Genomic DNA, 12,952 nt, shown 5'->3' with positions numbered 1-12,952 from the left:
TATAAGACCGAGGATTACAAAGTGTAGGAATCACATGTCATCCACACTAGTAGGGAGTATAGTTTAAGTGAGCTTGGTATAGAGAAGCACAAACTCAGGATTTAAAATGTACCACAGTGGTTAGGTGTGAGAAATTGAGTTGTTGGTTGAGGGGGCAGACGACCCACTCAAGTAACATCCACAGTCCTTGTCAGGATGAACCACAAAAAGGCACTAACTTGATCTATGCTTAACCCTCTGGTAGTTTGGCACAAAAGCAGTCAGGCTTAGCTAACAGGCAATGTGTAAAGCATTTATGCAGCACTTAAACAGTAATAAAGTGAAAGCAAAACACAAGAATAAATTATTTGCCACCAAAATAACAAAGTTCCAGGAGAACAGGAGCTATGAATTTCTAAAGTTTAAAGTGAAAAATAGCTCAAAAAGAACAAATCACCAACCGTGGATATTTGGTTGAGTGAGACCAGGGAAATCTCCAAAGTTAAGGTCAACCACGATGGAGCACAGTTCGGATACAAGGGGTGGACTGGGTCTAATCTTGAATTTCAGCCAAATAATTTTAATTTAATTTAATATATTTAAACTAATAACAAAAATATGCAATATGAAGGTAGTAGTGCTCTAGCATTGTTTCTTTTGTTCTATGTTTAAAATAAATATATACAATTAAATAGCATTAATATTTACTGTAAAACATTTTTACATTTTTTTTAGTTAAATAAGCTTTTTTTTAAAGGTCCCTGTACTTTACCATAGGGAGACTCCATGGTGAGTGTGGAGATCTCCATATGGTAAGTTAGGGGGAAAAATAAAAAAGTTTTTTAAACTTGAAAAAGTTAGTTCAAATATGTTTATGTTTAATGTTAAGGTAAATTAATTCTATACATTTATTTTAAATGTTAATCAAAAGAAAAAACACTAATAACTTTGAAATTGATATTTGATTAAAAGTTTATGTGATAAAAAATATTCCCGCTTAAGGTAACAAAAAATATTTGTACTATGCATTAACAAGTGTTAATTGTCATGTCAGAGAGGAGTGATGTAACTTTAGTTGAATTTCAATCCAATCTTGCCCCTCACATTATTCAGGAAGCAAAGCAGGAACTCCGTGCCCAAGGGGTTGAATTTTTTGTGGGTCAGTTAAAAGATGTTGTGAAGGGCCTGCCAGTTGATCTCAAGCATCTGTCTTCACTTGCCACAGTGGATGGGCTACAAACCAAGTGGAATTTCCTCATCAGACTTTTGTCTTTACAAATACATTAAGCAAAATAACAAAGGAGTTTAAGATAACTTGGGGATGGTGATTATGGTATCTATACCTATTTCACAATGATGCTCCGTGCTCACAAACCTTGTCTGCTTTTCAACAGATCCCCACAAGAATTCGGAGCCGTTCATGTTGTATGACAGATTGTTATTAGGACAATGGCCAACCCATTTCTACCAAGCAACTCTCATGAAACATCCATGGCTACAAGAATTGTCTGAATTTATTTGACTCTAGTCCGAATGATAATTTATTCAGTGTTTATCTTGCAGGAAACTTGGTCAGGAGAAAGCACACACTGTAATGGATATATCTGCTGTGCCAAAAGCACCTACACAAACGTTCATGGGGGGGGGGGTATCCATAATCTTCCAAAAGAAACTAAAAGCACAATTAACTACCACAAAAGTTCCCAGAAATGACAGCCTGCTCTCCTCTCTTGAGCTGCCCTTGACCCTGTTTCAGGCCAGGCCGCTCCCCCGCCGCATCAGCACACCCTGCTGGTGCCGTGCCCCTCGCTACTGCTGCTACTGCTGGAAGTTCGAGGCCCTCCTCCACCCATAGGCTCCCGCCTGTGCCTCATCCCTGGTGGCCCAGTGGTGGGCTTTAAGTATTGTAAGTATTGTAAGTATTGCTCTGCCTGTTTCAGTCTGCTTTCTCTCTTTTTTTGCTCATTTGTGCTTGCTCTGTCCATCCGATTGTATTCTGTCTGCTTTCACTCTCTCTGCTCATCTGTGCTTGTTTTCTGTCCATCTGATTGCGTTGTGTCCCTGTCCACCTCGCTTTCTTTCCGTTTCTCGTGATCCCCCATTGTGCTGCCTCTGCTCCCCTCTGCTTCCCTTGCTTGAATAAAGTTGCCTCCTCGTCTTTTTTGCTTTTTTCGCCGTCCTTTCCTACTTTCCCCGCCGCCCGCTTCCTGCTCTTTCCTGCCGCTGTGTCCCCTGTGGCCCCGCCCCCTCCCTCCCATTGGCTCCCGCTACCCGCCTCCCAGCTGCTCCTCCCTCCCTCCACCCCTTCTTAATGCAGGCCGCTGTGCGGCCGCGCAGTGGCCGCGCGCAGCGGGCACGCCGCTGGCGCGCCAGAGGCAAGCCCGTCCATGCCCGTCCGCGCCTGGACCGCACCCAGCGCCAGAACCCCTAGCCCCCTACAGGCCCACCACACACGACAGACCTTAGACGCCGCCACCCTCCTCACACTCAACACCGGCCGTTCGACTGCCTGCTACCAAGCCACCCCGAAGCGCACTCACGGACCATTCTCCTGCCGAAACTGCTGCTACACCAGGACCCGAACCACCGCCTCCCACACCAGCCCAGGAAACAACAACGACCTCAAGTGCATCCTACTCAACACCCGCTCCGTACACAAGCACGCCATCGAACTCTGGGACCTCCTCGACTCAACAGCCCCGGATGTCGCGTTTCTGATGGAAACATGATTGAACGCCTCCTTGGCCCCTGACATCGCCATTGGCATCCCGGACGGCTACAAAATCATCCAGAGGGACCGTACCAACAAGCCCGGAGGAGGAATCGCCATCGTCCACAGGAACACCCTCAGAGTCACGTCCAGCACCGAAGAAACTCTCAGCACCGCCGAGCACCTACACTTCCAGATCCACGCCGACCCCAAGACCACCCTCAGAGGAACACTTATCTACAGACCAACGGGTCCACGCCCACAATTCAACAAATCCATCGCCGACTTCGTCAGCACGCACGCCCTCGCCACCACAGACTACATCCTCCTGGTGGACCTGAACTTCCACCTGGAGAACAACAACAACAACAACACCACCACCCTGCTCAACAACCTCTCCAACTTCGGACTGAAGCAACTAGTGAACACCCTGACCCACCACGCAGGCCACACGCTGGACCCCATCTTATCCGCCAGCACCAACGTCACGGTCAGCCACACCACCACTCTCCACTGGACCAACCACCGATGCATCCACTTCTCCTACAAGAAACTCACCGCACACATCCAACCGCCGCAGATCCCCCGAAGATGCTGGAGCAAAGTCACCACTGACCAGCTAACCGCCGCCCTCGCCCAGGGCCCACCGGCCAACGCCTCAGACACCAACACCGCCGCCCGAAACCTCACACAGTGGATCAGCAACTGTGCCGACACCCTCGCCCCTATCAAGAACCCTCCGTACAAGCACAACAGCAGGAAAACCACATGGTTCACAACAGATCTCAAGAACTCCAAAAAATCCCGCCGAACTCTAGAGAAAGCCTGGCGCCAAGAACGGACTGGGGAAAACCTCGAGGCCCTTAAGACCGCCACACGCAAACACCACCAGCTCATCCGCATCGCCAAGAAAACGGCCTTCAGAGAGCGCATAGACAACAATGCACACAACAGCAAGGAGCTCTTCAGCATCGTGAAGGAACTCTCCAACCCAAGCTCCAACTCCAATGACATCCCCCCTCACAGGACCTCTGCGACTCCCTCACGGCCTTCTTCCACCACAAGATCGCCGACATACACGACAGCTTCACAAACCAGATGCCTCCACCAGCCGCAGAACCAACGCCCCCCACGCGTTGACGAGGCCTCCGGGTAGTTACGCGCTATATAAATATAATTTTTCATTTCATTTCCACTGCCCTCCTCAGTCACTGGACCTCCGTCAACACCGAAGACGTCACCCAGATCATGAACACCATCCACTCCGGCTCTCCATCCGACCCCTGCCCTCACCACATCTTAAACAAAGCAGACACCATCATCGCACCCCACCTCCGAGACATCATCAACAGCTCCTTCGAATCTGCCACCTTCCCTGAGAGTTGGAAACACGCTGAAATCAACGCCCTCCTTAAGAAGCCGACAGCAGACCCCAAGGACCTCAAGAATTTCTGGCCAATCTCCCTGCTCCCCTTCCCGGTGAAGGTCACCGAGAAAGCAGTCAACAAGCAACTGACCAACTTCCTCGAAACCAATGGCTCCCTCGACCCGTCCCAGTCTGCCTTCCGCAGCAACCACAGCACCGAGACCGCCCTCATCGCCGCCACCTACGACATCAGAACCCTGCTCGACAACGGAGAAACCGCAGCCCTCATCCTCTTAGACCTCTCAGCTGCCTTCGACACGGTCTGCCACCGCACCCTAAAAACACATCTCCACAACACAGGGATCCAGGGAAAGGCCCTGGACTGGATCTCCTCCTTCCTTACTGAGAGAACCCAGAGAGTCCGCCTACCCCCGTTCCACTCAGAGGCCACCAAGATCATCTGCGGCGTACCCCAAGGCTCATCACTCAGCCCGACGCTCTTCAACATCTACATGAGCCCCCTCGCCGACATTGTCCGCGCACATGACCTCAACATCATCTCCTACGCCAACGACACCCAGCTGATCCTTTCCCTGACCAGAGACCCAGTCACCACCAAATCCAACTTCCAAGAAGGAATGAGGACCATCGCCAAATGGATGAAGATCAGCCGCCTGAAACTGAACACAGACAAGACGTAGGTCCTCATCCTTGGACTATCCCCCTCCGCCTGGAACAACTCCTGGTGGCCCGCCGCCCTGGGCACAGCACCGACACCCACCGACCACGCACGCAACCTAGGGTTCGTCCTGGACTCATCGCTCACTATGACCAAGCAAGTCAACGCCATCTCCTTCTCCTGCTTCAACACCCTCTGCATGCTACGAAAGATCTTCAAATGGATCCCCATGGAGACAAGAAGGACTGTCACCCAAGCCCTCGTCACAAGCCGGCTCGACTATGGCAACGCACTCTATGGAGGGACAACGGCCAAGCTACAGAAAAGACTGCAACGCATACAGAATGCCTCCGCACGCCTCATCCTGGACATCCCCCGCCACAGCCACATCACCGCCCACCTGAGAGACCTGCACTGGCTCCCCGTCAACAAGAGGATCACGTTCAAGCTACTCACCCACGCACACAAAGCGCTCCACAACGCCGGACCCGAATACCTCAACAAACGCCTCTTGTTCTATGCCCCGACTCGCCAACTCCGCTCAGCCAGCCTCGCCGTCACCACCATACCACGCACCAGAAGAACAAAAACAGGCGGCAGATCCTTCTCCTACCTCGCTGCCAAGACCTGGAACTCCCTCCCCATCCACCTCCGACTGACCCAAGACCTTCTCACCTTCAGGAGACACCTCAAGTCCTGGCTGTTCGAGCAGTAGCAGCACCCCCCCCCCCACCCTCAGCGCCTTGAAACCCTCGCGGGTGAGTAGTGCGCTCTATAAATGTACTGATTGATTGATTGATTGCCACCTTCACCTCTTCAGGAATATTGATGTGTCGCCCCCCCCCCACCCCCAGGTCCCGCTTCAGAATTTAGCCAAGCTCTCCAAGAGTTTCTAGCTGAACCTAGCCTACAGAAGTCTCATTTCACATTACTTGATGATCTTAATCTACATTTTAAAAATGATAGCAGTAAAAGCATAAAAAACCTTATCGATAATATGACAGCCATCCGGAAGATTCAGTTCGTAAATCAGCCAACCCACAAATTGGGCCACCTACTGGATCCTATCTTCTGTAATATCACTGAGCTCACAGCGGATGCTCCTATCCCAATATATTGGTTGGACCACCACTTAGTGCCCTTTTCCTTGCACACAACCATGCATATAGATAAATTTCCCCTCCCCGCTAAGCATGTCAATGCCTGTCAAAACTAGATACCCCTTGTTGAGAAAAGCTTCCTAGTGGAATCCGTTCCTAGTATGGAAGGGGAAATTGGAGAAAGATATAATGAGTTCGGGGACTGGCTCAGAGGCTCCTAGGATGCCCCGGGCCCTATGAAGCCCCGGGGGCCAAGTAGTCTGCTAGGATGCACTCTCTGGTTCTCAGCAAATCTTATGAAACAAAAACGAGTCAGTAAGGGCCAGCTCCTTCAGAAGAGCGCTGAAACTTGCTTGCAAACCTTTTCCTAGGAAAAGTGAACAACATTCTGTTAGCTCTACCCAAAAACACTGCCCTAAATTCAATACCAGCAGCAGCAATCACATCTAAAATCACATTGACAGCCTTCCCGCCAATTAACAAGGAAGCCATAGAGGAAATTCTCAGGACCGTCAAATAAGGGTCACCGCTCAACCCAGCCCCCCTGATATACTCAGGAAAGGAGGAAACACAATCTTGGCCAGGCTGACGGATATGTTTAACCACTCACTACAAAGTGGCACGGTTCCCGCGGCGTGGAAAGATGCCATGGTTAAACCCCTCTTGAAAAGCCATCAGGTGAGTCCTTTCTTAAGTGGAGTATATCAGCAGTTAAATATATAAATTGGCTTTGGAGGGGTGGCATGAAGTTCGTCCAGCTCATTATTCAGACCTATAGGAGACATAGGGAGATTGGGGGGTACTAAGTGTGATGCCAGGATACCTTAATCAAAGAAATGGAATGGGTGGGGGCGAGGGAGCAGGTGGGAAGTATGGAGTGGGGCAGTTATGGTGGTAAGTGCTGCAAAATTAACCTCTTAGCTTCAGTTGGCACCTCTGTAGATTTTTGGGGGTCAGTTATGAAGTGTGCAGTGGTTGTGGGACTGCAGTGAGGTTCAGGAGGCATTTGTTATGCTTTGGGAGAAGGGAAATATAAATTGAAGTGGGGTCATATTGTCTGCTATACTGTCTCTGACTCTCCTTGGTAGAGAGGGCTCTTTGGATGGACTAGGTGTGAAGTTGGTGAAATGATTTAGAAAATAGATGAGAGACTTCTGGCTAGCTTCAGCCCCAAAAAAGGCAAAGGGAGCAAGGGAGCAGAAAGAACACTATTTGTTGAGGGTTTTTCTGGTCACTGTGAAAATATCACAGGAAACGAAAAGGTGGAGTGATATTTAAAGCTTGGGGTAATTTAATGGAAAGAGATGGATGGATTCGAGGATATTGTTAAATAGTTATCACTGGACTCGATGCTGGGACCGGTAGGTCGGGCCATGGAAGACCAGTAGGTTACAATGAGATGTAGTGCCAGCAAGCTAAGCGCAGGACTAGTAGGACTCAGGAAAGATAAAAGTCCTGAATAAGAAATTTGGAAAATTAAGAGAGGGAAAGTCATTAGAACCAAAGAGGAGTGTGGGTTGATTTGTTTAAAGGGCCAGTGGAGTTATAGTTGTATCATGTATGTGGTGAGGGTGGCCATTGGCACACAAGGTGTGTATTGTGAGTTCTGTCCTTCTTCGGGAATAAAATAACCTTAATACAGCTGTAAGAGCATGCACGATTGAGAAGCCAGAACTGCACATGCAAGCAGGTACGCACCCACAAGATACACTCAGGAATCCTCACCGGGCCCTCCCCAAGGTCTCAATCACTGATCTGGGTGTGTGAGAATGGTGGTGCTGTTCCCCTTTGCTCTGACAGCTTCAGAACTTGGTGAGGAGAACCATGGGACCACCTGTCTCAGGAGCACCTTCATGGGCATCAATTCACCCGAATGCCGTTGGTAGCAGAGGTGACATCATGTGCCTTTCACACTGAATGACATCACAGGAAGTGAGAGCTTATGATATTTAATTTGATGACATGATAGTATGACAGCCTGTGAGAGTTTGCCATGCTACAAAAGTGTCCCTTAAAGACCCAGTGCCCCTTAAAGACCCAGTTATTTAATTTGAAGTTGGCTGGCATTCACTCCTCTAAGAACAGCATTTAGAGGGTCATATCCTAGTGGCCGCAGCGCCTCGTGACAGAATATCATTGCTGATGGGAACTATCAAAAGACAAAGCCAGGCAGGAGTATGGAGGGGACAGCAGCATATTTCTTCCTGATCTCCAATCAATTTTTGTCTCTCTTACTGGTACACTGAGGTGGTCAGTGGGGCACTAAAGGTGCATTGGTATGACAAATATGAAAGGGGAAAACACTGACCCAGGGACCCACTAAAGTGAGGCCTATTGGGGTTTCATTTCCATGGGGAGCAGAACTAGTTAACCACCCTAATAATGTCCCAAGGGGAGCTGAATTTCTAGTTGGGTGCAGCCACAAATGAGGGAAAAGCCACCGCTGAGGTAGACCCATCCACGTGGTCTGAGGGGTAGTAGAATTCAAATCCCATGGGAGGCAGATCAGGCATATCCACCATTTTCCTGGTCTCAAGGGATTCAAAACCCTCTTGCATGAGGATAACAAGGAGGTTGGATGGAAGTGTACCAACTCAAGTTTTGCCTTTTTTTGTGTAGTGAAATGTATCTCAAATGTCACATGAATCAGTTTGTTTTTGACTGTTGTACCTTATTTTGGGAGCATATGTCTTCTCAAGCTCTTTCTCTGTACCCTCCTTTTGTATGATTTGTTTCTTAGCTGAGGAATGGGAAACACCACAGGTGTTATGCCACAGGCCATAAAAAAAATGTAATATGTGATGGCTTAGTTTACATTCATGTGTACAAATTCATTAGTTATTTCCTGTCATTGTTTGCCCAGTTTTTTGTTGACACATTTAATTTCCACACTGCTTTACCTTTGGTATTAATGTTATAAGCAAACTCTGTTAAGACCTGGGGTATAAATTAATGTAGTACAGTGTTTGTCTGCCTTAGTTTCCCTATTGCCTTTTCCAAAGCACCTTTTACATCCTTGTTTCTCAAACTGTAAAGAACTGGATTCAACATTGGAATGATGACTGTATACATTACAGCAAAGAGCTTGTCTTTGTCCAATGAGTGACCAGATGTTGGTTTCATGTAAACACCGAGCTCAGTTCCATAGAACAAAACAACTGCGGCCAGATGAGAGGAGCATGTAGAGAACAACTTCTGTCTCCCTGTTTTGGAGGGAATTTTCATGATATTTGAGATGATTAGCACATATGAAGTTATTGTTAAGATGAAAGGACCCAGTCCTACCACAATACCTTCTCCGAAAGTTGCGATATTTATGAAAAATGTGTCTGTGCAAGATAGTTTTAGAAGAGCATTTATATCACAAAAGAAATGATTAATTTCATTAGATGCACAGTAGGATAAATTTGATATCAAAACAACATGTGGTATAATGTCAAGAAAGCCTATTGTCCAGGATGTTACAGTCAATAAAATCATGGCTCTTTTATTCATGACAGATGCATAGCGCAGGGGGTTGCAAATTGCAATGTACCTGTCATAAGCCATGACCAACAGTAAGTAAAACTCTGTGCCGATGAAGGAAGCCATAAAATAGAATTGAAGAAAGCATGCAGAGAAATTGATGGATCTGTCAGATTTCTTGGCTTTCAGGCAGATCGCCAGCAGTTTTGGGATGGTGACCGTTGTGAAACCAATATCTAGGAAAGATAAGTTCATGAGAAAAAAATACATGGGGTTTTGAAGATGTGCATCAACGCATATTAATGTAATAATGACAAGGTTTCCAAGAAGAGTAAATAAATACATGAGTAAGAACACAATGAAAATTGGAACTTGAAGCTGAGGATTTTGTGATAATCCTAAAATTACAAATTCACTCAAGAGAGTCTGATTCGACTTTTCCATAATCACAGTACATTGTGTTGTTTTTCAATGAATAAAGGAAGATCTGGGGAGAAAAAGAAACACAAGATTATGAATAGCAAAAGATATTGTAGCTGAATTAAAAAGCATGCATCTGGATAAATTGTCATCTGTTTGCAGTGTATTAACAAGCATTTGCAATGCAGATCTCGCATTACTGAAAGTTTGAGCTATCGGCGTTGCCAATAATAATGCAACACCAATAGCTCAAACTTTAAGTAATGTGAGAATAATTGCATTGCAAATGTTTGTTAGTGTAGTCATTTATTTTTTGAGCAATCACGGCATCTGCGCTTTAGCTTGAGATGTTTAAAGCTAAAGCATGGGTGCACAATTGTAAGAAAAGTAAATAAATTGAACAAAAGGCTTGAAGCACATAGGAACCCAATGGGATTTTGAAGTGAAAAGCAAGATGTACTGGTCTATATGGTTCAGTATGTATTCTGTTTAGTATGGAGCTGGTTGCGGAACAAACTCAAATCTGTAGAAGCAGCACAAGCTGGATTTTGTGGCCATGCTAGAATCAGATTAAGTGTGTGGACTCCAGCACTAAGGAAGTGGGATAGGAGTGCAGGGCACAAACAATAAAGAGGTCCTAAGAGAACCTTACTCCTTTCCAGAGATGTGAAAAGAGATCTCTCAACCTCCTGATAGGCAACGCCTCCAAAGCAGACACCGTAAAGATACACATAGACACACAACCGCACTGCAAAGTTACTGTCTAGCTGTTAAAAGGAGGATCATTTGGAGAGATGACTGACCAGGCCAATATGTCACCTAAGTGACCCCATGTTGAGAGGCCACGGGGGGCATTACAAACAGAGGAACTCAAATGAAAGTAAAATCTAACATGATGCTACAGCTGCAACCTCAGCCATGGTCTCTCTCTCTTGCAGTATAGGAAATTGTTAGTACAGGGGTGCTTAAAAACAAGAGATAGTTGAAAAGATGCATTCAGAAAATAATTGAAAGAAAAGACTTATCGGGCAATTTAAGGGTATCATGAGAAAGTCAAAAGGTGCAGCCAATTTACAGGATGGAACCAAAAAAGGTGGGGCTATAGAGGCTAAAGGGTAACCGTTTGTTTATGACTCACTATAGCGTTACTGGGACAAAATGTATCTCCCTTTCTCACGCACTCCGCAGAAACCAAATCTGGCCAGCAGAGAGACACTCCGCAACCGTATGTCAGGGAGTTGCACAGTTGCAGCTATGCTTGTAAAGCTGTAGTGATGACTATTTCTGCAGGGCAAACATGATCAAACTCTTTGAACAGCTAGCTGCAGTCGCATGTTTTAGTCATGTAACATACATCTGTAGCACAGGTTGCCCCGGGGAGTGAAAGAGCGGGAGCAGCACTCCAATAGCGCATGCCGAAACTGTGAGCTGTGTTGGCTTCGGGCATCTGACTGCTGCCGTAAAACTGTGAGCGCTCTTGCTGTTGTGACCTGGGCAGCGGGTGCAGATCCCATGGTCATGGTGCTGAGCGGTTGAGGACAGTGGTGGGGTGGGGGGGGACTGTGCGGCAGCTGTTAGTGGGTGTAGTACGCTGTTCCGAGCTGAGGAGTTCCTGTGGGCTATAAACCACACTCTCTGCATGTTAGGTGAGCTCTGAGCCCCTCGATGACCCATATTTTGGCCTGATCTTGTCTATTAGACAGGGCATGTGTGGGTAGGAGTGCTCAGGTGCAGTGCCCGGCTTGTAGTGTTGGTTGTTTCACCACCCTTTTGGTGGCTGATGCTTCTATAAACTGCCCAATAATAAATGCAGTCGCCGTGGTGCAATATAAAGCGCGGCGCCCGTGTTGTTTATCTGAAAGTGGGTGCTTTTATCATACTTAAAGTGCGGCGCTCAGGCGGGGGGAGGGGACGGGGAAGAGTGGCTGCAATCTGCAGACACCATTGTTGACATGTGTTGATTGATTTTAATATATATATATATATATTCACTGAAAAAACCATAGGTTTCACACACGTTATAGTTACGAATTAGCATTTAAAAAACCTTGCAAATTCACTTAAAAAACCATAGGTTTCACACATGTTATAGTTAGCTGGACATTTCACTCGTAAAAAACCAATGAAATTCCCCCGTTATAGTTACTGCAGGCAACTATAACTCACGCGACCGCAATCCTCTGCTGATGACGTCAGATATTACATCACTGTATTTAGACACTTATTTACCCATGTCTTCTTCCATTAATCTTTAGCTATACATATATTACAAATATTTATTTTTCAGAAAGACACATATGTCATCAGTGATGTAATATCTGACGTCATCAGCAGAGGATTGCGGTCGCGTGAGTTATAGTTGCCTGCAGTAACTGTAACGGGGGAATTTCATTGGTTTTTTACGAGTGAAATGTCCAGCTAACTATAACATGTGTGAAACCTATGGTGTTTTCAGTGAATTTGTACAGTTTTTTAAATGCTAAGTTATGTTTTTTTTCTTGTTTTTTTTTTTTCAGGTTTTACACCGTGCGCGCACCGTGCGCGCTCTGTAGGCACTCGGTTCGCAGTGCGCGCAGGGTGCGCGCACCTCGCGATTTAAAAAAAAAAAATACATCGTTTTTTTCTCCCTTGGGGGTCCTTCTGTGACCCCCTGACCAAGGCTAGGGGGTCAGGAACTGTCCACTCTACCCCCTTTTCACGTTCTCCACCTTTGTTTTTCTGCCCCTCAGACTGCGAGAGACAAAATGGCCGCCGACACTTCCTGGTTTCGACCGATTCGAATGTTTACCGACATCTAACAACCAATCAGAATTGCGCTCGCGCACGGCAGGGTGCGCGCACAGTGCGCGCACGGTGCGCGCGTATAGATATTGATATGCTTTTAAATGCTATTTTCTCAGGAAATACTGAACAGATTTACACCAGACCTGCAAAAGGCACTTCCTTGACCTTATGGCTACCTCTCTGCCAAATTCCACGTAATTCTGTTCAGCCGTTCGGGCTGTAGCTGCGACTAAAGGTCCTATGGAAAAATGCATGGGGAAAACGCGTTTTGGGACCCCCCTTTTTCTCGGCGCCCGCTTGACGAATCACCCCGAGACTTTCAGGGTAGGAGCTGAACGGAGCGCCCCATTAGTTTTGAAAATTTTGCGAGGATTCGTCAACCGGCGCCAAAGTTATTCAAAATAGAATTTTGAGATTTCCTATGGAAACTAGGTAGTAACTATAACTAT

At 46.7% G+C, this 12,952-nt stretch overlaps 1 protein-coding gene across 1 annotated transcript; it reads right to left on the bottom strand.

Annotated features, from left to right (window-relative positions):
• Positions 1–8,783: 8,783 nt before the first annotated feature.
• On the bottom strand, positions 8,784–9,743 carry LOC146813372 (olfactory receptor 5AR1-like). Its single transcript, XM_085615396.1, has one exon. The coding sequence runs from the start codon at positions 9,741–9,743 to the stop codon at positions 8,784–8,786; it is 960 nt and encodes a 319-aa protein (XP_085471522.1).
• Positions 9,744–12,952: the final 3,209 nt, after the last annotated feature.

Source organism: Triturus cristatus, chromosome 7 (assembly GCF_964204655.1).
Source record: "Triturus cristatus chromosome 7, aTriCri1.1, whole genome shotgun sequence".
Lineage (NCBI taxonomy): Eukaryota > Metazoa > Chordata > Amphibia > Caudata > Salamandridae > Triturus > Triturus cristatus.
This window is presented reverse-complemented; position numbering and strand designations above follow the sequence as displayed.

Bases quoted from the DNA above. Each gene is read 5' to 3' on its own strand.
- LOC146813372 (XM_085615396.1), bottom strand. From the start codon at position 9,743: ATGGAAAAGTCGAATCAGACTCTCTTGAGTGAATTTGTAATTTTAGGA.